Source organism: Oryzias latipes, chromosome 21, assembly GCF_002234675.1.
Source record: "Oryzias latipes chromosome 21, ASM223467v1".
Lineage (NCBI taxonomy): Eukaryota > Metazoa > Chordata > Actinopteri > Beloniformes > Adrianichthyidae > Oryzias > Oryzias latipes.
The window spans coordinates 16572399-16598168 of NC_019879.2; the positions used below are offsets into that span (position 1 = coordinate 16572399).

The window sequence follows — 25770 nt, forward strand, 5'->3', positions numbered from 1 at the left end:
AGGTAATTGGAGCACATCACAGACATTTCTGCTTTTAAGGTTGAGTTAAGCAGATCTAGAAGAGTTTGCCTGTAGATGGTGGTAGTTATTTGGGGATAAAAGAAGAACCTGTGAGGACATACCAGACAGAGACACATTTTCTTCAGATGCATCACAACGCTGTTAAGCTTTGACTAATAACCAGCTGTTTTTATGCAAATAAGGCGATTATCTACAGCTTTATCCTGCAGGATTAAGATGTCAAAGACACTTATGACTGTTGTCACACAAAGAAAGAAAGCGAGGGATGGGTTTTACCTGGAGCCGAAAACCAAAGTCTAAAGAATCAAAGAGTGGTATAAAGTAACTGATAGGATCCTGCTGAGCATATCTATTCACTTCTAAGTACTGTCAATCACCTTGTATCTGGGAAACTCGGGAAGTGTTCGGTACACACCGATATGTTGTGATTCTGCAGCAAATACATGCAGCCATCTGCTCCTGAGAAGGAACTGGGTTTTTTGAGGCAGCATTCACACTTTATCTGTTTGCAGATCAAACAGACCCTGCTGCTCGTTTAGCTGCGTTCATGTTGGTAAAAACAAATCATCCCGTTTGACCAAATAAAAATGTGTTTTTCTTCAGCCGCAATGGAATGGAACTGCTGGCGGTTTGAAAAAAATGTCACACAATCTCTATTACATTGTATTTCATTCTTTTAGTTTAAACTGTCAGTAAACAAAGTGCTGCTTGTGTGGACTCCTAAAAAAACAAGCAGTTTTAGATGATCAAGGTTGAGTTTTTTTTTTTTTTTAAATTAGTGACATTTATTGAGTTGTTGATTACCATCCAGACGGTCATTTTCTCAGAAATGACTAAGTAGAACATGTTTAATGATTTTAAACGTTTTTGAAAAGCTATTGATTAACAGACTCTTCTGGTTGTGCAAAGCCAGTGGCTCTTATAAAATAGAAATACAAAAGTGTCTCTTGCTGGTTGGAGGAATTGGAAAAGTATTCATTGTAGAAAAGTGAGGATACTTCCATCACCAAAAGCATATGTTATTGCAAGTTAAATAAAAGTACTGAGTAAAAAAAGAGGCTATTTTAATAATTTATCTCAGGTTTTATTGTTCTTAGATTAATAATGTTTGCAATGTATCACTATATCCTGAAACCATTCTGCAAAGAGATGCTAATACTCCTTTACCTCTCACATCCATGCAATTTCTGTTTCTCTTATTCCCCCCTCTGTCTGCGACAGACTGGCGACCCGTCCAGGGTGTCCCCAGCCTTTGCTTCCAAGTGGCCCAAATTGGCTCAGGCAGCCTCGTGACCCCGAGAGGGCAAAAAAAAACGATTAGAGGATGAATGAATCATCATCATCCTGATCATCCCTCCCCAAAATTAAAAAAAAAGGCCATTTGTTTTGGCAGTTGCCAGGGAAATAATTCTCCAACTGTAACCATGCATTTCTGGCTGTCAGACAGTGTTTCACTGAATCTCCATTTGCTTGAACAAGTTCAAACAAGGTTGCCTCGGCTATTTGTGAAGTGTTTACGGTGTGGGAAACGGGAGATGTGACCAAACAGAGAGAAGATGAAGGCGAAGAAGAGGCGGAGGCGGAATTCTTTTTTAATTTTCAAACTGTATTACATTGATTCACTGTAAAGTTTGAACACCATACTGGCATATTTCGAAATGTCTACAATAGTTATTGCAATATTGTTATTATTGAGTTAAACAGTTTTCGCAAAACTGCAGCCTACCAAAATTAACAAACAAAAAAAGTAGTCAAACTAAATTTAAGAGTAGAAAGCTGTTCTTGGGTTCTCCAGGGCTAGTTTTTTGTCATTGGTGATGATGCTAGAACTTTGTAATCGGCGTGTGAACACGCCTGCAGTGTTGATTTTATTAATCCAGAGGCCATAGCCTGCTGGGAAGTACTAAGGCGGGAGAATTTCTGGAATTTACGTCTGCTCTCACTCGGCTCCTGATGCAACTTTCAAACCTATGTGAGAAGATGAGTTTCACTGGTCATCCTAAAAATGACAGAAATATCCCTTTCACGGAAAATCTTTAAATTTTTTATTGTTTTTTTGTCTGGTTCTAATTGTTGACCGCGCTGAAACCAAGTCAGCATCTTGAATTGACTACAGAGTTGTATTGTCTTTTTTTAATTGCCATTAGCTATAATAATAGAAATTAGTTGCAATTCTTGTCATTTCTAAAGTACCGGTAATTTGTATTTTTTCTGTGTCTTTATAAACGAGGGATGGTGAATATGTCAGAAAATCTTCATGTGCGTCTTGTTTAGTGAGATTTTGGCAGCTTCTGCGACGGATGGAGTGAAACTAGAAGCTTGAAATCTGAACATTCAGGGTCTTTTTTTCCCAGTAGTTGGGAACAGTGCTTCTACAAACTACTTTAATCCTGTTTTTTTATGTTTGGCTTGTGATTCAGTTCTGATTTATAATAAGATTAATCTTATCGTACTTGTTTGGCACTATGGCATATGTATTTTTTAACCAGGTAAATTGCAAATTCCACATAATCTTATTTACCACCATGTTACCAGCGTTGACCTAAAACATTTACAAATGTAATCTTTTCTGCATTATAAGCTGAAGTCAGATATAAACACATACTTCTGCTTTGCAGCTTATTTCAGTTTATTCTTTCATCTTATTCTTAAATTGTCCGTTTCTAGCAGGGACCAGTAAAATCCCCCATTTAAGGGATTAACTGATGCGAGAAGAAGCTTTTTTAAACAAACCATATAAAAGCATTTCTGCAGGTGGACTGAAAGTAAAGAAACTAGATCTAAGGCTGTTGAGAAAAGGGAAGTTATTGTCTGTAGTTATTTAAAAACTTACAAAGTTTGTTTTTGTTATTTATTCATTTTTAATACAGGAGAAAAGGAATTCTTCCGAGTTTGGAAGATTTGCTCTTCTACACGGTCGCAGAGGGTCAGGAGAAGATTCCTGCTCATAAGTTCTTGACTGTAAGTTCCTTGATTTTGTTCAGCAAATCAATTGATTGTTTTTGCAGATCGTGTCTGAAAATATATATTGTTTTATCCAGGTTCGATTAGTAAAATAAATATAGCCTGGAGCTACACTTGTATCAGATTGTTGCATTAGTTTTGTGTTTTTAGATTTGTTTTTAGTTTGTGTGCTTTTTTTAAAGGGCATTTAGTCTAATTTGTTTACTGTTCACTGTAATGCTGTAGTTTAGGAAGTTATTTTGTTAGCCTTATAGTTTGTCTCTGCATTTAAGAACTTAAAAGCCAGACTTTGCACATTATTGATAACTTTTAATTTCAAAATACAGTTTTACTTTGTGTAAAATAGATTAAATAAACATTATTGTTAAATATTATTATAAATGCATGCAGTAAAACAAGTAACATTAAAGTTATTTCACTAAATACACATAGAAAACTTGTACTTGTGTTTTTTCAGGCACTTAAAGCTACTGGGCTCCGCACAGGAGATCCTCGTCTGAAGGAATGCATGGACACACTGAAGGACACTTTAAAGAAGACAGCAGATGGCGTGACGCTCGACAGGCACTTGTTCAAGAAGTAAGGCTTGCTGGGTCTCGATGGGATGTTCAATCTCGTTGGGATCTTTATTGTGTTTCCAAAAAAACATGCAGACACTGTAAGCACAGCTGGAAGATGCTTTTACAAGTGCCACTTATATTTGATGATCTCACTCTACCAGATTTCTGCTCTGATTTGTTTTTTCATGCCAATGTGAGCATCAACATTGGAGTTGTTTAAAAAAAAAAGGTGCATTTATTTTTTTCTTAAACTACGGTCTGATAACTGGATCAAATAATCAGTCGCCCTTTGTGTCCAAATAACACTTTTCAATTCAATTTATTTATATAGCCCAATATAATAACCAATAGTGGTCTTTATGGGCTTCATACAGCTAATCGTATAATAAACATGAAATCATAAAGACCATGAAGTCATAGAATTCAATGGGTAATGGCTAAACTAAACCAACCAGAAGAGGCTAAACTGGGCATCCCTGCACTTAGACCTTCCTTCTCAGTAACGCTTTTCCATCAAACGCCCGTTTAACAGTCTCCACCAAAGTTTGTCAGACTTCAGAGTTGCTAACTTGGTTGACAAACTTTTCCTTCAGTTGCATGCAGTCACAGTATCTCAGCATGCTGTTTGTGGTTTATCCATCAGGTGTGTCCAGAGCAACATTGTCCTGCTTACACAGGCTTTCCGCAAGAAGTTCGTCATCCCTGACTTCCAGTCCTTCACCTCCCATATTGATGAGCTTTATGAGAATGCCAAAAATCTCTCTGGAGGACAGGTGTGTCCATTGTGATCCATTATTTTTTTTTTTCTCCTTCCGTCGAGTGCATCATACCTATAATTTGCTGCATACAGCAATTGAGTCCAGTCTGTTCAGACAGTACTCTTTTTCTCTCTGTATCAGCAAACCACCCTCTGCATCTCGAAGGAAAAATGACCTTAATGTAGCAGAATATGGGGTTTTCAGCAGGAGAACGCTTCCTTTTGCTTTAACACAAAGTGTTTATGTCTGTCCCAGCAGAAATTATAGTGCTAAAGAGTGTTTCTCAGGTTCCATCTACCTATCACAGTCAGCTGTTTTGTGCATGGAAAATGTGTTGCGTTAAGACGGAGAGTGTTCTCTAGATTCTTACTCACACAACTGATTTATATCAAGAAATTTATTAAGATATTTATTTTTTATTATCGTGCCAAAATGTATGTTTTATGTCCTTCTGTTTCACCTGGAGAGGTAACCAACCCCCAAACAAAAGGACTGAGAAACAACCAAACCATTGCATTCAAATAACAGGAAACATGTCATAAAGTCATTAAGCTTTTGCATTAGTTAACTGACCAAAACACATGTAAATTCATAAAACGAATATAAATCATGCTCTCATAAAGTGAAAAAAGGTCTGATACATGTGCACCCACACTGAATAAATGCATTTATCAACACTAAATTCAGTCATTTAATATAGTTTTGGTCTTTAGTTTAAAGTTAGGATTTTTTTTTATCAAGTTCACGTAAAATCAATCTGCACTACTGGAAACTTTTACTAAAAACGAGGCTCATCGGCAGACTTTGAAGATTTGTCTTTTTTACGCATCCATTAACTAAAACATTAAAGAGAAAATATACTCCAGAGATTTATTTTTAATTCAGCTTTTTCCTGTCTAACCAACATAAGTCTTATGCATGTTACGCCTATGAAGAAAATGTAAGACCAACATCAGCAGCATGGCAGGAAAACTCCTACTCAAAGACACTTTTTCCAACCCTTCTAATAGAAGAAATGTTTGTTTTCTTTTGTTCTTTCATGTTTTTAGCACCACATAGCCCATTGTGTACAGTTGAATTCGAACCTGGTCATGAAAGCTTGTTTGCTGAGGAGTTTTGAAGGCTCAAAGGACCTTGATTTTGTGCCTTTTTGTTCCTCTATTAACAGATCAAATTTTGGAATTTGATCAGCTTAAGGGTCAGATAATTCCTATGAATAATAATACCATCTGCTGGATATGTTTGTGGGTCATTCCAAGCTCCACTTTGATCTTATTTTTTATTGAATGCTTTTTTTTCTTGAATACAATTCACAATATATTTAATAGATGTTTTTTTTCACTTTTCATTAATCACATCTGTTTGGGTTATTGTGCAGATTCTTATGTGCATAATATTCAAAGCATAATATTCTTAGCCTGGTAGGCTAAAAAGTATAGAACATTATAATTTGGAATAATTTGAACCTCAGAAATCCATTCAGTTTAGACACATACTTCATTACAGTTTTTTATGTAAACATGGTTTTTACTAGACGGAGCTCAGATATTATCTTGAACTGAGCCAATAATATTCTAAATAAGTATCAGGAAATTATATCTAAGTGGTGGTCATTATCAAACAATCAGGATTTGGACTTATAAATGAACTTCTTTTGAGTTGAACATGCGTGTGTTTGCAGCTGAGTGTTTAGCCGTCTGTCTTGTTTTTGCATGTCGTCTGAGCTGTGTGGCTCTCCTATTAAAACCTTAGCAGATGCAAAAACAGGTGATCAGCTGCTGTGCTCGTACTCCCACTTAACCTGCCTCTCCTTCAGGTCGCAGACTACATTCCCCAGCTTGCTAAATTCAGCCCTGACCTGTGGGCTGTTTCCCTGTGCACAGTTGATGGACAGAGGTAAGATCAAGTCACAGCCTTGTCGTTTTTTGCACCAAGCTGAATGATTCTTTCTTCTGTGCATGTTTGTGCAGTCTATTTTAGTTAACTCCCACATGGATTTAAGCATTAAATGGAAAAAAATTTTTTTTTTGTTTGTTTATGTACGTATTTATTCATCAAGCAGAGAGAAACCTGATTTTACTCTGTCATATTCCAGAAAGATTTGACCTTTTCAGAAGATAAAATAGCCTTTTAGGCCTTTTTTCTATATACGGGTAGTTTTATTTTGTCTTATTCAGGTGTTTGAACTTCACAAATAGAAACTTATTTCCCAGAACAGTTTCAACTAGAATGGAAAGATGCTTATCTGAAGTGTTGGGTAAGGAATTGGGCAGGTGTGTTCTTCCACTGAAGCTGTGATAGGTTGTTAGATTCCATCCCAGTGTGTTTGTGAAACACATTAAGATAAAGTCATAAAGATAAAACAGTTTGGCATTGAACCAAGTCTGTCTGTGACCCAGCTTTATTCCTTTTTGTAGCCACATCATGCTGCAGATTATATTGTTGCTTCAAATGTCATTTATCCTGCAGTCTTTTTTTCATTATTGTTGTTTTCTTTCTTTTTTTTTTTAGACACACGGTGGGAGACACCAAGGTTCCGTTCTGCCTGCAGTCTTGTGTCAAGCCTCTCAAGTATGCCGTTGCTGTTAATGATCACGGCACTCAGTACGTGCACAGTTTCATAGGGAAGGAGCCCAGTGGTCTGCGCTTTAATAAGCTTTTCCTCAATGAAGATGGTGAGAATTTGTTTTTTAGTTGTTGTTATGTAAGCATCTTTTATGCTCACCGTGTCTGCCCTGACACTGGGGGAGTGCAGGTTAAAATCCATGGTTGGGTCATACCAACTCTAGAACTGGAACCCAATGCTGCCTTGCTAGACACTTGACATTAGTGGTTGGATTGGGGTGTTAAACCTTTAAAGGGATCCTGAACTTTGCTGTGATTACAGCTCACCAGCCCCCTTTTAGGGGATAGGCCATATATGGAGAGCAAATAAAAAAATAACTAAATATATAAACCAGAGTACTTTTAATAGCTCATAAATATAATTTAGTGTAACCCATATGATGTACTGGTACTTGGGACAAAAAAAATGTTAGCTTGAATTAAACTCCTTATTTTACTGTATAGTGTCATCGCAGAAAAGCTCCAGTTTATACTATAATACTTTCAATTCTGCTTTTAGAGTTTTCTTTACTATTTTTATCATGCTCTACCAAGACCTCATGGATTCTGTACACATTTGAAGAACTTTAACCGGTAATCAACCCAGCCTTCTTTCCTGTCTCTGCTATGAAGGGAAATAAAAGAGCTGTGGTTCAGATCAGAGTTGTATGGAAAATGTGGCAAAACTAGGATAAACTTTGACTTTTTTTTGCTTTTTAATATAAAATCTGTGCTGAAATTGTACACATCTACCAGGACAGTACCACATTCATACTTTTCCATGAAGCAAAAGTGTGGTGTGTGTGCTGAACTCAAACTGAACGTCAGAAAACTATTGTCTTTAATGAGAGTTATTTTTTCTGGGGTCCTTAAGAAAGCAAAACTCTACCTCACTTTTGGGAAGGTGTAACAAAAAAAAAGATGAATGTTAAAAGCAATTTAAAAAATTGAATTTAGAGGTCATTTTTAACTTTGTATCTGTTTAATTCCCCGTTTTTCTGTATGTTTTGTACAGTCTGGCCATGTCAAATTCCTGCATGGCTTGAATGACTAATCATTTCTTTATTTTGTCAACACTATTGCCCTCACGCGATTTGAAGTTTACACTTGATAGCTGCAATATCTTTGGTCAATGTTTACTCAGTGTGTTCTTGATTTCCTGTGTTTAATCTGTCTATATGCTAAGCTCTCAGTCTGAAGCACTGCACTTTGATCAGCTTGCTTACTGTGCTTTTGTGTTTTTTTGGCAGATAAGCCCCACAACCCAATGGTGAACGCTGGAGCTATAGTTTGTACCTCACTGCTGAAGGTAAAAGAGCTGCATTTTTCCCCCTTTTCATGTCTTTTAGTTTTTAGAGTGAGTCCCTCAAAAATGTTGGCTAGGACATCTCCTATGTTTTGTGGCTGTCACTTATCGAAACAAAAGATTTTATGGAGAATTTCAGCAGATAAGACCCGATGGTGGCCTCATATTTTTTGTTTTGGTTAGTTTTTTGTTCTCCCTCTTTTGAGTGTTACGTTTTACCCAATTCATTTAATACATCTGGTTGTTAAAAGTGATGTTTTTAAGTCCCCAATAATTGGTGCTGTGTTGATTCAGTGTTAGACCTTCTATTATGACATGATTCTTGGCTTTGCTGAAATATGTCTACATCTATTTATAGTCAGGTGTCCTGCTGTGATGTAAAAACCCCGGTGATGGTTATCCTCCACAGCGTATGCTCTGCTGTGGTTCCATCTGATTAGAACCTGAATATAAGGTTACGTGAACAGACCTGTAGAGGTCTGCCCAATCAATAAACAGTTTGATTTAGATCAGAGTAGCTGCAACAAACCCTTTCATCCATGACAAAGCAGGGAGCAACATTTCTGCCTTTGTTGATGGGCTGAAGCATTCCACACCATTAAGGAACGATCTCTGGGTTCTCTTTGTGTGGGGACTCCCAGCATTAGCCTCTTTGCCTTTTTTTCTTTCTTTCTTTCATTTGATCTCCTGCTCATGTATACACACTCATCAGAGGAGATTGTCTAATATGTTTTGGTTGTAAGTCTAAATGACTAGATAAATTCCTTTTTCAGTTTTAGATTCCCTGATTTGTTTTAAGTACTGATTTCAACCCAAACATAACAGACTAGTTCTGGTGTGAAGGCAACACCCACCAAAATCTCCCTTGGTTATAGTCATTAAGCACCATGTATTTGTAATGTTACAATTTCATTCATGTTTCAAAATGTTTATTTCTTTAAAGTGACTGTACCATGGCCTGACAGGTCATACAGACCAGTTCCTGAACAACACCGACACATCTTTGTCTTTCTTTCCCCACACGACTATCTGAGGTCATAAAACTCATCAGCTTCCTTCTCATATCTGCAGCGTTTTGGTATCTTTCAGCTCATTGCATTGGCTTTATGGCCTCCATCGGAATTGTCACTCTGTCTTATCAGCAGTGTTGTGAGCTGCAGGAGTGAGATTGAAAATAAAATTTTCCATGCAACTTGTCACCACAACAAGAAGAAGACATGAGGTGTAAAATAGCTGTTGGATTTAGTGCAATGATTCAGAAAGTGTGTGGAATTTCTTATGCTTAGAGGGAGTTTCAGGTCAAAATGAGTTTATTAGAGCAAAACTAAAACTCACCAAAAGAGGGTCCGGGTTATAGAAAGTGGAAACTAAAAGAATCTCTTTAATTAAAACATCTCTTCTGTTTGACTTTATTTGGCAAAATCATCTTTCGGATTATACTCACCAACCTTTATAATTGACTTGTGTGTTGGAAGTATTAATCAGTTTTCAATTGCTCTATAATGCAAAATAATGAGAAAATTACATCTTCCTGCACAAACCTGTTAAACTCCCAACTAAGCAGCAAAAAAAAAGACAAAAAATGATTCAAAGACTCACTTCTCCTGAGCTAAAAAGGTTGCTTTTGACATGTTTAATTTTCCTTTTAGATATCAAAAAAGAAATGTTCAAGCTGTTTAGAGTACACAGCAGGGGAAACTAGGGATGGTTGCCCTGGCAGTAACTGTTGTTACATGGTGCTTCAAGGCTACATGTTGTTTTTGTATGTTGCATATTTTCCAGACTTAGGAACAGTGGGAAATAATGACTGCTGCTGCAGGTCAAATGACGTTGGTAATTTTTTCTTCCTTTTCCATTACTGTCTCCTCATTCTCTCCCAATCCCCTTTTGTCCCGACCCTCTTCCCCCTTTCGCTCTCTTTTTTTTTTTTTTTTTTACCAATTAGCTCTGTAGAAACCACATTTAGTGGCTTTTTAACACTTTCATCAAAATACCTATTTTCCCATCGATATTAAAATAAAAATGCCTAAAATGGACTCTAATAAATCAATACATGTTGAGTAACAATGCATCTAAAATTGGAAATAGTTTTGAATGTTTAACAAAACCTGCAATATTTTTAGATGTGCATGTTGTTTTTGTGGGACTAGCCTTCAGCACTGAGCTTTTTGATAAACATCTACTGAGCTACAAATAATTATGGACATTCCTCCATCTTTCCCTTTCTTGTTTCCCGTACAAGTAAAGTTCTTTTAAATCACACTTTTATAAGCTCACATAGTTTATAGGCCTTTTTATACTGCCGTGACATGTGTAGTTTAAGTACATAAGTCTTAAGATTCAAATGAAAGGGTTTTCTCCAACTAGCCAATCATGCATCTACTAAATATTTCTTTAACTGCAAGAAATTATTTTTCTTATTGTAACTTACTTACAAGCCAACCAGCTGCATTTTAATTTCTTTACCTAAATGTAAAATTTCCTGAAGCTCATGTGAGTTTTTTTCCTCAGTTTTTACATTCTTATTGGTAATAGACTAAATCTGGAGCTTTATTGTTTCAGCAAATATGCCCCACTCTGTGATGCTGTGCTTGTTCTCTGCACCATCTCCCAGTGCAGGAGTTCTAACAACTGCCTTTTGTTTTTCCTTTCTTTTCAGCAAAACGTAAGCAATGCGGAAAGATTTGACTATGTAAGTACAAGTCACAAGTCTTATGTGTGATGTAAATTTCATAAAATATATATAATCTTTCATTGAATTTAATGATCTAACTGAAATAAGGAAAGTTGTTTTAGAAGACTGTTACCAAAAGAAATCTAGTACTTTTTTTGATGACATAAAACAAAATCCGCTCAAAGTTCTGTTTGTGAAAAAAGTAAAAGTAAAATGTATTTGTTTACTCTTGATGACTTCATTCTGTTTCTGTAGCTCAGGAAATCCTTAATTAGATGGAAAATAGCTTTAGGGAACATCAGGGACAGAACACGTGGCAGAACCTGAACCTCGAAGTGTTGTTGGGTTTTAGTTAATCAGAAACTGTCCTTTCTCTGTTCTGACTTTCTTTCTTCTTTCTTTTCAGGTCATGAATTTTCTAAAGAAGATGGCAGGGAATGAGTATGTGGGTTTTAGCAATGCCACGTAAGTATTTTCAAAACATTGTCATAAAGGTATAACTGATACATTTTCATTAAATATGTTGAAGGAGTTGATCCACCAGAGATTATAGAGCAGATGAAAGTTGCAGTCTTTAGAAACCCACTTGTTAATGAGGAAAATGCCCTAGCAAGAGCTGAAAATTAATCCAAAAACACAAAGAATATTTTAGTTTTAATTTGAGGAATACTCCCAAACTCTAATGTGATGTACAGAGATGGAGGCACTGGAGTCCATGTTGTAAAGGTCCCCTTTATTATTTATGGCAGTACTCATGCCATCAATGTTTTCCTGTGGGCTCATATTGCCATATCTTCAGATGGCGTGAACACTCTGGTAGATTGTAAACATAAGGGGTGGGGTTGTGTAATTTCAGCACACATAAAAGTACAAATATCCACACACTGCCTTGCTCAAGAATTTCCTTCCTCTGTTTTATGTGACAGATTTCAGTCGGAGCGTGAGTCAGGAGACCGGAACTTTGCTATTGGTTACTACCTGAAAGAAAAAAAGGTTTGGATAAAGCTCAACTGATTATGTTTGTCCTTGTCTTTTTGTTGTTTACTAATCTTTATCTGCCCTAGAAATCAAAAAGGTATTTCCCAACATGTTTACTGTCTCTATTTGACTCTATTTTACTATTCTCTATTTTGAAAACTTCTATTTAACTGCCAAATTTAAAAAAGAGGAGGCTGTAGGAGATCAGATAAAATTGCATAAGCTTTTCAATTTCAGCAAAAAACATGCATTTGCTTACATGTTGGTGTTTATAGTGTGAATATTAATTTATTTAAAAGACAATATAAATAACGAACAATTGGAGTATAATTTCTTTCATTATTTCACCAGATTTTTTAAATTTTAACCATAATAAAAAAAAAGTATGGTATTATGAACTATTAGTACATAACATTGTTTATGTACTGAAAATTCAAAAACTACACAGTACACACTAGGAAGTACACAAGATACTTAAGTATCAGATGAGACGTTTTATTACAAAAACAGAAGGCAATTACTATCTATGGCTCCGTGGGGATCGTGCAAGAAGCGTTTCCCACAGGAAAACACTGCTTCCTTAGTGGGTTCGGATCCATTGGGCGGGAACTGCGGAGCCAAGTGGGGCAATCCGGGCCTCAATAAACGTTCCAGTGGGCCAGAGTTTTCTTCTACCGGGGACTTGATGTTGCCGTGGGGCAAGTAGCGACTTTCTGCTAACAGACAGAATTTGCGCTCAGTGTATTTAAACACGCATGTGCAGTGATGTGTGTATCAGAGGATGTTCGATTGGCTGTTCTACATGTCAATCAAGTCCTGTACTTCTCGGTGAGGATTTTGATTCGCTGATGGATTTTTTTAGAAGTAAATTTTTTATTTTTTTGGTTATTTATCTTTGCTGGCCTGCGATCTGCCCTCCTTGAAGATCGACCGGTCGATCGCGACCGACGTAATGAGCACCCCTGTACTAGTGTGACTTGTTGTTTTGGTTCTGTCACACTACTAGTACATTCTGATCTTTAATTACTTCCTGGAATATTCACTCCTCTAATTCCAGGGAACCTGTTTCAATGGCTTTAGTCAAAGTTCAAACCTCATTTGGTTTGAAATGTTGCAAGGGGGTGTTAAGACTGTAAGACATGCATTCCCAGAAAACACACTGACATGAGGGAACATTGTAAAGGAAGGCTGTCTCCACAGCAGTGTCAGAAAGTGATATCATCAGTCAAAAACATATTACTCAGTAATTACTGCTTTTTTGTTAGCTGTGGAATCATTGAAAGTACCTTATGTACTTATTGTCTTTATTTCTACACTTTTATCTGCTAAAAAATGAGTTTATCTGTTGTTGAAGCTTATCTGAGTCTTGTCTGACTTTTTCTACCTCAAAGACACACTGAGGACCAGATAACTTTTATTATGGCACATATTTAGAATCTTCCTATGACATTTTAGAGTTGTGGTGTTATTTAGAGTTTTCCTATGACAACACCTGGTAAACAGTCTACCCAGAAGGCATTTTGGTTTAAGCTTGATTCTTCGAATGAACTTCTTGGGATTAAAACCATTGACTGTATATGAGAACTGGTCCAAGTGAGTATGATGTCACCCATAGAAAATGGTTTACTTCTGGCTTCAACCAAATTAAGTCAATTCAGTTGCCATTTTTTCACAAAACGGATGTCACCATGTTGGAGCCAGACAACATTAATAAGCAGTGATTTGTCAGAGTTGGCCAGAGTCCACATTTCTATGGCAACATTTCTCACCAATCAGAAGACTAATCACTAATCAGTAGTGAGCTTGTTGGAAGTCCACAATTGTCTGCAACCTTGGACATGGAGGCCAACAGGCACCACATATTTTTATTGAAGTATCTGATTAACTTAAAAAGCTTGCAATACAGAAAAAAAATGTAATAAAAGAAAATTAGGATTAGCAAGATTATGTGAAAAAAAGGTAACAGAGCTAGATTGGTTATTCTGACAAATAATTAGCTTTTTATTTTTCAATAGAACTCTATGGGAATTTGGCTTTTTTGGAGTAAATAGGAGTACTTCCTATTTGGAACATATGTGGGGAGGGGTCACTCATTCCAGGTCTCATATACAGTCAATTATTAAAACACAAGAAAAGCAGAGGATGTAGTTCCCAAATGTGTTTTTTCCTGTATTGTTCTTGCTTTAATATCTGTGTTTTTTGCAGTGTTTCCCAGAGGGAACAGACATGACATCTGTGCTGGACTTGTATTTTCAAGTGAGTCCAACAGTTGCTTTGATTCCACATTTTTACATTCTCAAAGAGAGAATAATGGTTTGATGAGCTGTTGTACCTCCTCTACCAAACATGCACTAATATAGGAATGGTTCACCTCTTTTCAGCTGTGCTCCATTGAAGTGACCTGCGAAAGTGCTAGCGTCATGGCAGCCACCCTGGCCAATGGTGGCATCTGCCCAATCACAGGCGAGCGCGTGCTGACCCCAGAGGCCGTGAGGAACACCCTGAGTCTCATGCACTCCTGCGGAATGTATGATTTCTCGGGACAGTTTGCTTTCCATGTAAGTAAAAAATATATTTACACTGTGAAAACACTTATAGCTTCACACACAGAAGGAACTCTGACTAAATGAGTTTGTTTCCTTGGATACTTTTCTACTGAACAGCTTAAAAAAAGATTTGTGTTGTTTTAGCTATTAAAGGTAAGATGGGTAGAGTGTTACGCTGTTAGAATTTTATTATTTTATATCATTTTTGCACAATTAAAATACAAAAAAAAACATTTGTGAAAAGAAAATAAATACAGTGCAGAGAAAGCCAACAAACCCAGCAGCTATTGGCCTACACTTCTATTTCTATTCTCTCTCTTTTAGGTCGGACTGCCTGCAAAGTCTGGAGTCTCGGGGGGCATCTTGCTAGTTGTGCCCAATGTGATGGGCATCGTGTGCTGGTCACCACCACTCGACAAGCTTGGCAACTCAGTAAGAGGAATCCAGTTTTGCCTGGTACGTGGAGATCCAGCATGGGGGCCTGTTTTTAAAGCGCTATAAGGTTTTTATAAAAATGTTGATGTAGGTGGATGTGCAGTTTTAGTTGATTAACCTGTTTCTTATGTAAAAACAATGGAAACGTTTCATTATTAACTGGAAATTGTTAAGCATTTGATTAATAATTGAGTGATATGTGGTTAATGTTTAGATGCAGGTGCTATAGTTAAAGTCCCATGGGAAGAACTGCAATCTTTATTACGTAATACTATTAACTTTTAAGATAAAATGAAAGCATGTCCTTTTTTATGAAACACTTACAGCCCAGGCTTTTTCTTTCCCTTCCCTCTGTTTCATTTTGACCACTCTTTCTGTGTCATCTCTTACCTGACTTTAGGACCTGGTTGAACTTTTTAACTTTCATAACTATGACAACCTGAGGCACTTTGCCAAGAAGCATGATCCTCGCAGAGAGGGAGGCGACCAGAGGGTAAGGACACCACACTCTTTGATGTGAGTCATAAAAAATCAAAAGCATCACACACCCTTCCGTATTATTTTAGCCACTTCCTGTAGACCAAAGAAGATACCTGTGTGTGCTGTGTGGTTGTACTACAATCTTTTAAAGGGATATTCTCAAACAAATGCCTCAAAAAATAAAAAGCTTTAAAATTCATTTTACAATTTCTCAACATGATGCAACCTGTGAGGTTATAAACCATTTTGTCACGGTTCAGATGTTGGGCTTAAACAAAAAGTAATATCTTCTTGAACCGCTTTTACTGTACTTGTTGAATTGATCCATTAAAAAAAAAAGAAACTAGAAACTTCTTCTTTAGCTTTCTTTAAAGTTTAAAAAGAATTAAAATTAAAATAACTGATAGTAATAATAATGAAATCGATTTATCTGCGCTTTTACTTTGTGCTCAAGATGCTTAAAATGTGTCCATTATTCATTCACTCCTCATTCATACTTGGTAATGTTAACCTACTGATGTAGCCACAGCTGCCCTGGGGCAGACTGACACAGTCGTGGCAGCCAGTTCGCACCTACTGGCCCTCTAAGGACACAACGACAGCTGGCTGGGGGGAGCGGGGATCAAACCGCCGACCCTTCGATCACTGGACGACCTGCTCTACCGCCTGAGCCACTGTACTGATGAAATGAAGCGGCCGATTCTCCCCAGCCAACTGTCGTTGTGTCGCTGGGTGAGATACGTCGCCTGCCCTGCCTCCAATGCTGCTCCACTGGTGTGTGAATGCATACAAATGTCCCAGATGGGCAGAAGTGCTGTAGGTGCGTACTGGCAGCCACACCTCTGTCAGTCTGCCCCATTCAATTCAATTCAATTCAATTCAATTTTATTTGTATAACCCAAAATCACAACAACAGTCGTCTTGATGGGCTTCGAAGTAAAACATGAACTCAAAAGGATCATGAATACAAAGAGTTCAATAGAAAAATACTAAAATGAACTAACAAACTGACTAAGCTATACTGGCATCCCTGCCCTTAGACCCCCCTTCGCGGTAAGGAAAAACTCCTAAAAAAAACGGATTCTGTAAAAAACGAAGAAACCTCAGGGGTGCCCAGATGAAGGAGGGATCCTCCCCCAGGACGGACAGGCGATTTACCAGAACTCTTGGAGAAGAATTAACTTATCTAACTCTACAACTACATATTTAAAGTTCAGCAGACGAGCTTCATCCAGCCGTGGTTGGGGGGACAGTCAGGGGCGCGGGTCGAGCCAGAGACAGGAACCAAAGCCAGGTGTAGGAGCAGGAGCAGAGACGAGGTACTCGGTCAGGTACAGAGCAGAGACAAGCCAGAGGCAGGATCCACAGCCAGGTGTAGGAGCAGGAGCAAAGGGGAGGTACACGGTCAGGAACAGGAGCACGGATGAGCCAACTGGAGTCTGGAAGCACTCCCTCTCCCCTCCTGGGGGACAATACATGAATCGCACTGCACCAAACAGTAGTTTGCCATCACCAAGTATGAATGAGGAGTGAATGAATAATGGACACATTGTAAGTGCTTTGAGCGTCTAGAAAAGCACAGAAAAATCCAATCCACTTCTATTATTATTAATGTTATCAGGATGCTGCTAAATGTTAAACTGCTAAGTTTAACATTTATTATTTTATTTTCAAAAATCACCAGCTGTGTGACAGTTGCAGCATTTTATTTTTAACCACACCTTAAAAGTTGCAAGAGGCTGAAGTCGGGATGAAGTTTTTTTGGATCCACTTTGACTATTAAAGGGTAAAGTTAAGGGAAAATCTATTGATCACAATGTCCTACATGAAATCTAGTAGAACAAACAGTTATACGGAAGCTAAAAAATAAAACAGTCACCTACTTCAGTCTTATGCAGACCAGTCTGTGTATTAGACTGGTCCTTTGGCTAAAAATGTTTGGAGACCACTTCTTTATAAAAAAATAAAAAAAGGAGGCCATATAGTTGCAAATGCTAACTTCTGGTGGCAAAAAAAAACTAGAAGTAAGAAAATATCCCTTTAAAGGTGCTTGTAAGTTGTTCTGTTTTCCTGCTTGTGGTGTGGGTGTAATGAAGTAAATTCAGCGTATGTCACTGCACCTACCACGCTAACCAGGGATCAATCTAGTCTGAGTGGTTTGAGCTGCTTGTGTGGCAGGAACGCACGCTTGCTAATCGCGCACAGAGGGAGTGACACTAACCTCTCATTCATGTCAATTAAAACAGCAACACACCTATGGACCTATGGATTATGAGAGCCTTCAACAAGAGCTAGCTCTGAAAGCCCCCCTTTGGAAAAAAGTCTCTCCCACTGAGTCAAACCAGGACAGCCTCACCACTGTAGTCTATAGGATGGACAAAGTCGGCGAGTGAAACCTATAAGACACCCACACCCCCAACCTCACTCTTGCAACAAGAACTCCACCTATTTTTGTCACTCAAATGTATATAAGTAATGTAAAAGATTATTTATTTTATGTAAAGTGGTTTCTTTTTGCAGATGGGGTGATCTAATTTTTATTTCATGGAGAGAGAAAAAAACTAGATTTAAAGTTGTTTTTGTTTTTTTGCATTGAATTCCTAATGAGCCTCAACCTGTTTGTTTAGAACCGGATGTTCAGTTTACAGGTTGAGCTTCTGCTTTATCTCCACTGCCATTTTGCATATTAGCCTTTCCTCATTTGTTTCTGTTTTTTCTGAAGGTGGAAAAGTGATTTAATTTTTAAGGAGAAAAAAAAATCAACCAACCAATATGGAAAAAAAGGAAGAATATGTCCTGGACATAAAGCTGACATTAAAACCAGTACATTTAAAATGTATCTGCACATGATTAGAAAAGTATGCTGCAAGGGCGTATTCAGAGATGTGCCTGTCCAGATTAAACAGAGATCATCATCGATCAGGTTTGGAGGAGTATTTTAGGAGTGCAGCTGGAGTTTAAAAAAAAAAAAAATCCATTATTTTAACAAATGCTTTATTCAGCCAAACAGCAGCTGACTTTTTCTACGTTTCCTCTTGAAGTTTACCTTGACTTCATTTTTATTACTCTAGGCTGTTACTCAGTGAGAAAAGGTGCAGTAAGATTTTGGTGCACACTTGTGCACTGTTGGTTTTGTCATGTACCGGTATGTCCAGCTCTGACGGAATGATCTATAGCATTTTAGAAAGGTTGTGTAAACCTGTAACAAAAGCGTGAGACTCATTCTGATAACAAAGGTTGCAAAAATAGAAGTTGTGCTGCTCAAAGCAGGCAGCTTTGGAGTTTGTTTCACATGTTTTCTCAGAGCATTGTTGTGGTGCATGTTTAACATGTGTGTGTGTGTGTGTGTGTGTTAAGTCTATAAATGTGCCTACTTTCTACTAAGAAATTCTAAATTCTGGCAAAACAATCGCTGATTTTGTGTTAAAATTTAAAGTGAAAAGCTTTTGACCTTTTGTGCTTTATTAAAGACAACAGTTTTTAAAAAAAAATATTTGCAGAGACTGGATGTAAAACATGCATCTGTCATTAATGAAAAAATTGCTGTTAAAAAGAACTTGACACATTCCTGTGTCATTAATCAGCCACGAGCTGTCCTGTGCTGTTCATCCAGTCTATTATTTTAAAAAGGTGTAGCCATGTGAAGGCATGTGCATTTTGAAAAGCAGGTTTTTTTTTACACAAGGAAATGTCTAAGCACCAGTACAGTTTCCAGTGATTCATTTAACGAGTCACACAAATGACACAAATATAAATGTAGCATATTTCCTGTGATCTAGTCCTCTTAAGATGCAATCTCTGTCATTTTTCAGTGTTTTGAAAAATTGTCTGCAGTTATCCAAACTTTATTAATGCAGTCTGATAGCTACTGGCCCAAAGTCACAACAATTATTCAGTATTATTTGCTCTGTAAAAGTGTGATACTGGTTGCCTGTTGTGTCAACTGTCAGTATGAATATGTGGCTGCACTTCCAAATGGACGCAGCAGCAGGTGCATTTTGCTTTAAGCAGCGACACTTCTTCCTGACGTATCCTAACATGTGTGAAGCGTGTGGATGTTCTACATTAAGACTCCTTCAGGGCATGAAGCCTTTTGCACATGAACTCAGCGGATGCCTTTATTATTACTCTGAAAGGAAAGCTTTAGCTGTTTGGCATAACTGTGCTGTTGGTTTTGAGGGCGTGACTGCTGATCTGCCTTGAGACTGCTCTCTCTCATATATGTTACAATACATTGTTGGACATATATTTTTGTTTGTTTTTCTGTAAATAAGGTTTAATTCATCATTGTTTGTGAGTACAAAGTAGTCGTCATTAGTGACTACCAGCCGAGGACAGATGAGAACTTTTGCTGTTGCTGGTTTAGTAAGCATATTGTTGCTATATGATATTTTTTGTTGGAACATTCTAAAAAACATCCAGCTTTTAAATATTTCACAGTGAAGTTGAAGTTATTGGTTCGTGTTTGCATTTATTCAAATATAGAAGTCATTTGAGTTCATACTGTCAGAGTTTAAGGACACGCTGCAGTTTTAGGAAATCGAAAAGCGTTTTGAACTGAGACTCATAAATGCTTTATATGTCACTTGTGGGCGGCCGTGGTGCAGCGGTAGGGCGGTCGACCCATGACCGTAAGATTACAGGTTCAATTCCCGCCTTGCACGCCCATGTGTCGAAGTGTCCTCGGGCAAGACACTGAACCCCACCTTGCCTCTGGTGGGAGGCTGGCGCCAGTGTTTGGCAGTGGAGCCACCATCAGTGTGTGAATGTTTGTGTGCATGGGTGAATGGGGTACCACTAAATGAACTAAAAACAGTTCAAGATTTTATTTTGGGCATCATAACCATATTTTCTGTATGCAATTTTATCATTAGAGCGGCACTTTGACCTATGTCCTACATTTGGTCAAATTTCTTTCAGTACGCAGGTGGAGATGCATCTTGTTCTCCTGGGCTTTAGATATGAAGCTACCAGATAACAGGGTTAAGCTGATCTTCTTGACGTTTAAGGGAAAGGTCTTGTGAAAATACGAGAGGAGATGAGCCTCACTGACACACCAGTCATGATAATCAGACATTTTTGGGAGTTTACACTCTCAATTATCAAATTTAGGAGACATGACCAGAAGCTGAACTTGGACCAGCACAGAGGGACTAACTGAGAATCATTCCTACCAATCAGCATCCACTGTCCTTATATAATTATCCTAATTTTGATCAATTACAAGAATAAATGGCATCATCCTTTCTCGTGGGAGCTGTTCTAGATAAAGTAAAACTTCTCTTTGTTTTCCAAAATGTAATTATTTAAATTTTACTCTGTGATAATGGGGCCTTTGAATCTTTTTACCAAAATTTCCATAAAAATCCCTGTTGTTTGTTTTGTTTATGCCACATGTCATGAATGTTTTCATTTTCTCTTCTGTTTTGCATGCAACATTTCTATATGCATATAATTGTCTGTTAATCCCATCTTTTGATGTTTTGTATGATTTCCTTGCACATTTTCCATGTAAGTGTTAATTTGTGACAAAATTGTGATTTTTACCATTTGTTTAACTGGAAATTAATTGTAAAAATCACTACTTTAACATTTGATTAAACTGAGAAATTGTAGGGTCTCATTATTAGTAATGTCACAAATAATTTGGCTTTTGATTCGTTACAGTCAATAATTTTTAATCTATTCTGGCATTTTGTCAAAAGAAAATCTTTAAAACAATTCTGAGACCGTACAATTTCCTTTTTTGTCAGAATGTAATTATGTAAAAGCTCTTCATTAACTGACATACTGTTGTGTCTGCTTGAAGACCCCGTGACATGTGAAACTGTTCTAATCAACACTTCTAAAGAAAAGACTTAAACAGACAAAACAGTAAAAGCATTGTTTTATTTTTCTTTGCTGTTGTTGCCTTTGTGTCTCATGCAATAAAATAAAATGAAACACTTTTGTAATATCTCTTTTGCTCTTTCCCTAAAGCTGTTCTTTAACACCTGATTATTATTTTTATTTTTTTTCCCCCAGGAATGGGATTGGTCAGATTATTCTTGACTAATTATAAAACAAAGCAAAGAGTCTAGTCTGCATTATAAAAATCAGATTTTTTTTTTAACATTTTAAGAACATTTTAACTCTGGCATAAGGAAAATAAGATGCATAAGTGTAAAATAATTTGCTTAATCTAGATTTTGATTTTACAAATTTTTTAATTCCCTGATTTTATTGCATTTTGACCTTTTAATACATTTAGACAACAAATTAAGAAAACACTCAAACCTGCATGTTAGTAATAAAACTGTGGAAAAATACTCAAACGTTTGTCTGCCTTTGCCCACAAGTGGCCGGGATAGGCTCCAGCAACCCCGTGACCCCGAAAGGGACAGTTTTAGAAGATGAATGAATGAAAAATGAATATATTTCTTATTACCTGTTAGTAGTCTAAACTAAGTTTTCAATACGTTTTTAGAAACCAGTCTAAAAACTACTTTTTAACAAAGGCCTAAAACCAAGGTAAATAACAAAAGAAAAGAGCAGCAATAACTGTAGCAGAAAAATGCTAAAATATTAGCTAAATGTTAAAATAACTGAGCAAAAAGTCATGTGCTGCATTTTAATAATGATATAAAGGCTGAGAGCAATCAGTTTGAAAGCAGTAATTTGCTGAATATCATTGTAGACTGCTAATAATAAACCTAAAGGCTTTAGAATGTAACCCTTGTGCTATCCTATGGGGTCAAGATGACCACTGACGTGTTCTCCCTACCATGACAAAGGTGGAGAGGATTTCATGTAATCCATGGACACCAGTGAAGATCACAAATCTTTGAAGAAAAAAGTTCAGTGCACTGTCTAGTGGGGTCTAGATGACCCCACTCCCAATGTTAAAGTGCTTAGAATAGCACAAGGGTTATGCAAACTGAAGGAACTCAGCTAAAAATGAAAAAAAGAAATAAGAAGGATCATTGTGGTCTTTTTTTCCCCAACTATTCCCCAAAGCCAAAGTTTGCGGAGTAAATTTGAATATTTGCTGATATTATCTCAATGCTAAATTATCTAAACAAACTGCATTGATGCCAAAATGAAGTGAAAGTGTCTGAACTAAGCTAGATATCTAAATAAAAGGATTGTTGCTGAACAAACCCCTGAGTTTGTTCCTGAGAACCCCAGTGTTATACTGATTGTGGCCCAACAAGCTGAATAAAATTATTTGTCATCTAAGAAGCAGTTTTTCTCCCCTAACTTGTCCTGTCCAACAGCTGAGCAAGTAGATCAGAGCTGAAGGCCTCTTGTGTTGGACATATTTTGCTGTTTCAATAGGGGTTTATGGATCTTCTGACAAACAGAGTGTATATTTGTATAAACCCCTTTTGTATTTGAGGCTAAAAAACAGTTTTAACAATCATAACTTAGTTTATCCTCCTGACAACCAGTAATGCAAATTTGTACTCTGTAGAGGACATTTCTCAATATCTTCCAACCACTGCATTCTGCTGAATTAACTCCTTTTGGAATCGACAGAGATGGGGTTCTGGGAATTGTAGTTTTTGGTGGATTAAAAAGAATTGACTGCAATTTTTTCTTTAGATACTCAGGAGGATATTATCAATGTTGTAAGTGAATGAAACCTCTGATTTACTGCATAACATAATTAATCGAATAACCAGAGGATTTATAGAGATCCTGTTCTGATATTTTGTGGCATTTAACAGTCCTAACAACATATTAGACTATTAATGTTTGAAGAATGGATTTTTCTTACAGAATCTTTATTGACCATAAAGGATGACTCGGGTGACTAGGGGTCACCACAACGAACCATCCACTGCTATCCACTGCTATCCTAACCCCCATTCTTAGTATTCTCTTCACTCACACCTACCACCCTCATAATTTCTTTCACCTCATTCATAAACCCCCTCATTGGTCCAACCTCAGCATCCTTTCAATAATGCCTCCCTATCCTGGATCACCTCGTCCATCTCTCTCTAGAAGTTCTCCTTCTCCTCTTGCTCACATCCTATCTGAAGGACATAATCACTGACAACATTCAACATCACACCTTCAACTTCTATCTTCAGACTCTATCAACATTTCTAAAAGTCTTCTCAACTCTAGAACATTTTTAGTAAACTCCGGCTCCCTTCTTTTTTCCATCCCCCCCATAAGAACAGTCGGAGCCTGATCCCGGTCTATAAGTCTTGTTCCCCTTTCCATCTCCACACCTTTCTGCTCTCCACCCCCGCCTCTTGTTAAACTGATAATGATTATCTGTCTTAATTACACTGTGGTAACAATATATATAACATCATATATCTAACAATATGGGGTTAAATTTTAATTACTTAATATACTTATGTAGATTATGAAAGACAGAATAAATACTTTTAATACAAGAACTCCTTAATTGCATTTCATCTGACCTTTTTATACTCAGCATGTCTTGTGCATTGAGACCTAATTCTCAAATATCATTTTATTTGAATCTGGATTAGAGTGTTTAGATCCATTATATTATGAACAGGTATATTCATTGACACATGGCATATACTATTTACAAGACGTAATGTCTTCGTTGCCTCTCACATGATTAGATGAGGTTTATCGTTGATGAAGTGAATTTTTTTATAAAGACGTGCGATACCTTATCCTTTAATTATCAGTTTTTTTATGTTAAGTGTCTTATTAATTATGAATTTAAACAATATGTGAAATCTTTTTTTACTAATCTTTAAAAAAATTAAATTAAACAAAGAAATACCCAGATGTATTATATACATGATTGTATGATGGTTCTTTTATAAGGTAAGTATTATTTTAGGCAAGGGATTATTGAATTATATTCCTACTAATACTTGTGAATTTAATCCTAATGATAGATTTTATTCTTTTTATTCTGATTTTAAATTAAAGGATGTTAAAAATTAAAAAAATTGTTGAAGCAAAAAAGGTGATGCAGAAACTCCTTGTTAACGTTTTGTTTTCCTTTTTTATCTGCAGGTCAAATCCGTCATCAACCTGCTCTTCGCTGCCTACACAGGAGACGTATCTGCCCTGAGGAGGTGATACTTCTCCCTTACACACAATTCCTCATAGAACTTGTTCACTTAACTGCCACCAGCAAAGCTTTTTTTTTTAGCACACCAGCATGCATTTTTAAGAAGCAACAGCAAAACAAGTTCCTGCAGACATTTTTTGCCTCTGCAACATGAACTCTTTGGTATGTTTATGTGGTGCAGCTCACAAGTTTGGAAAGTTTAAGGAAATCCTTCCTGTACAAATCTCAGATATTCTACTGGTGTCTCACATCAAAACAAGCATTTTAGGTGTTTGTAATTATTTTATACAGAGTTGTTCCAATAGCTTTCAATTAAATAGTTTAAAAGCCATTTTTGAATGTATTTCTGTTATCATGATGAAAAAACACAAAGGGTCCAAATGCAGAGAACATGATAGAAACATAGAAAAGAACTGGCTAATATCTGGTGACAAAAAATATCTAAAAGTCTTTTATTCTGGAAGTTTGTGCTTCATAGCTGTCTTCTGGTTGTTTAACAGTTACAGGTGAAGCTCTTTCTTAACCCTTGTGCTATCTTATGGGGTCAAGATGACCATTGACGTGTTCTCTCTACCATGACAAAGGCGGATAAAGGTGGAGAGGATTTCATGTAATCCATGGAAACTAGTGAGGCTCACAAATCATTGAAGAAAAAAGGTTCAGCGCACTGTCTAGTGGGTCTAGATGACCCAACTCCCAATGTCAAAGTGCCTAGGATAGCACTAGGGTTAAGCATTTATTTTTCACAACAGTATTTATTCTTTGTGATGTGACACTGAAGCTCCTGTGACCTCTAGCAAAAACAAAAAGGACAAAAAATCAAAACATATGGATTGTAATGTGGGAATTGATGTGCTTTTCACCCTCAAAACCTTACTGGAGATTAACATAAACCGTAAATTTTTATGCTACATTTTAATGGTAGTCTCTTAATAAATTGATATTTGTTTTGTTTACACAAAGAAATGCTTAAAGTCTGAGGTGATGACAGTAAAAAAGACACAAGTGCAGGCTAATCCACAACAGACCGTATGCATGTGAAGACTGAAGATACCTTTGTGTGTGCAGGTTTGCGTTGTCATCCATGGACATGGAACAGAGGGACTATGACTCCAGAACGGCTCTTCACGTGGCAGCAGCTGAAGGTAAGCGACAGTTTCAGGTCAACAAGCCTGCACTGATTAATAATTTATATGAGGTGATGCATTTAGCGCACACTTAAGATGTGTTTGTAACACCTGGTCCACTTTCAGGACACATAGAAGTGGTGCGCTTCCTGCTGGAGGCGTGCAAGGTGAACCCATCACCCAGAGACAGGTGAGTCCAGGTCAACATCTGTACTTCTCTCAGAGTGATAAATACTGCTTGTCTAGCAAAAGTGGGCTGCCC

General features: G+C 37.1%; 1 protein-coding gene across 4 annotated transcripts in view; it reads left to right on the plus strand.

Moving 5' to 3' along the window:
* LOC101161278 (glutaminase kidney isoform, mitochondrial-like) overlaps positions 1-25770 on the plus strand; it is a 28792-nt gene that overhangs the window by 2217 nt on the left and 805 nt on the right. Inside the window, exons 2-17 of one of the 4 annotated variants that reach the window (XR_002872585.1) lie at positions 2892-2982; positions 3443-3564; positions 4189-4318; positions 6120-6199; positions 6815-6978; positions 8158-8216; positions 10873-10905; positions 11294-11352; positions 11814-11880; positions 14071-14121; positions 14247-14423; positions 14736-14867; positions 15247-15362; positions 24324-24385; positions 25450-25526; positions 25635-25699. Coding sequence is in view for 3 of the 4 variants with exons in the window: in XM_023951206.1 (XP_023806974.1) it covers positions 2892-2982; positions 3443-3564; positions 4189-4318; positions 6120-6199; positions 6815-6978; positions 8158-8216; positions 10873-10905; positions 11294-11352; positions 11814-11880; positions 14071-14121; positions 14247-14423; positions 14736-14867; positions 15247-15339; positions 24324-24385; positions 25450-25526; positions 25635-25698 (1461 nt within the window). In the remaining variant the exon portion in view is untranslated. Of the gene's footprint in view, positions 1-2891; positions 2983-3442; positions 3565-4188; positions 4319-6119; positions 6200-6814; positions 6979-8157; positions 8217-10872; positions 10906-11293; positions 11353-11813; positions 11881-14070; positions 14122-14246; positions 14424-14735; positions 14868-15246; positions 15363-17572; positions 21274-24323; positions 24386-25449; positions 25527-25634; positions 25700-25770 lie in introns of those variants that run through there. The other 3 variants (XM_023951206.1, XM_023951208.1, XM_023951207.1) reach the window with 3 other exon arrangements.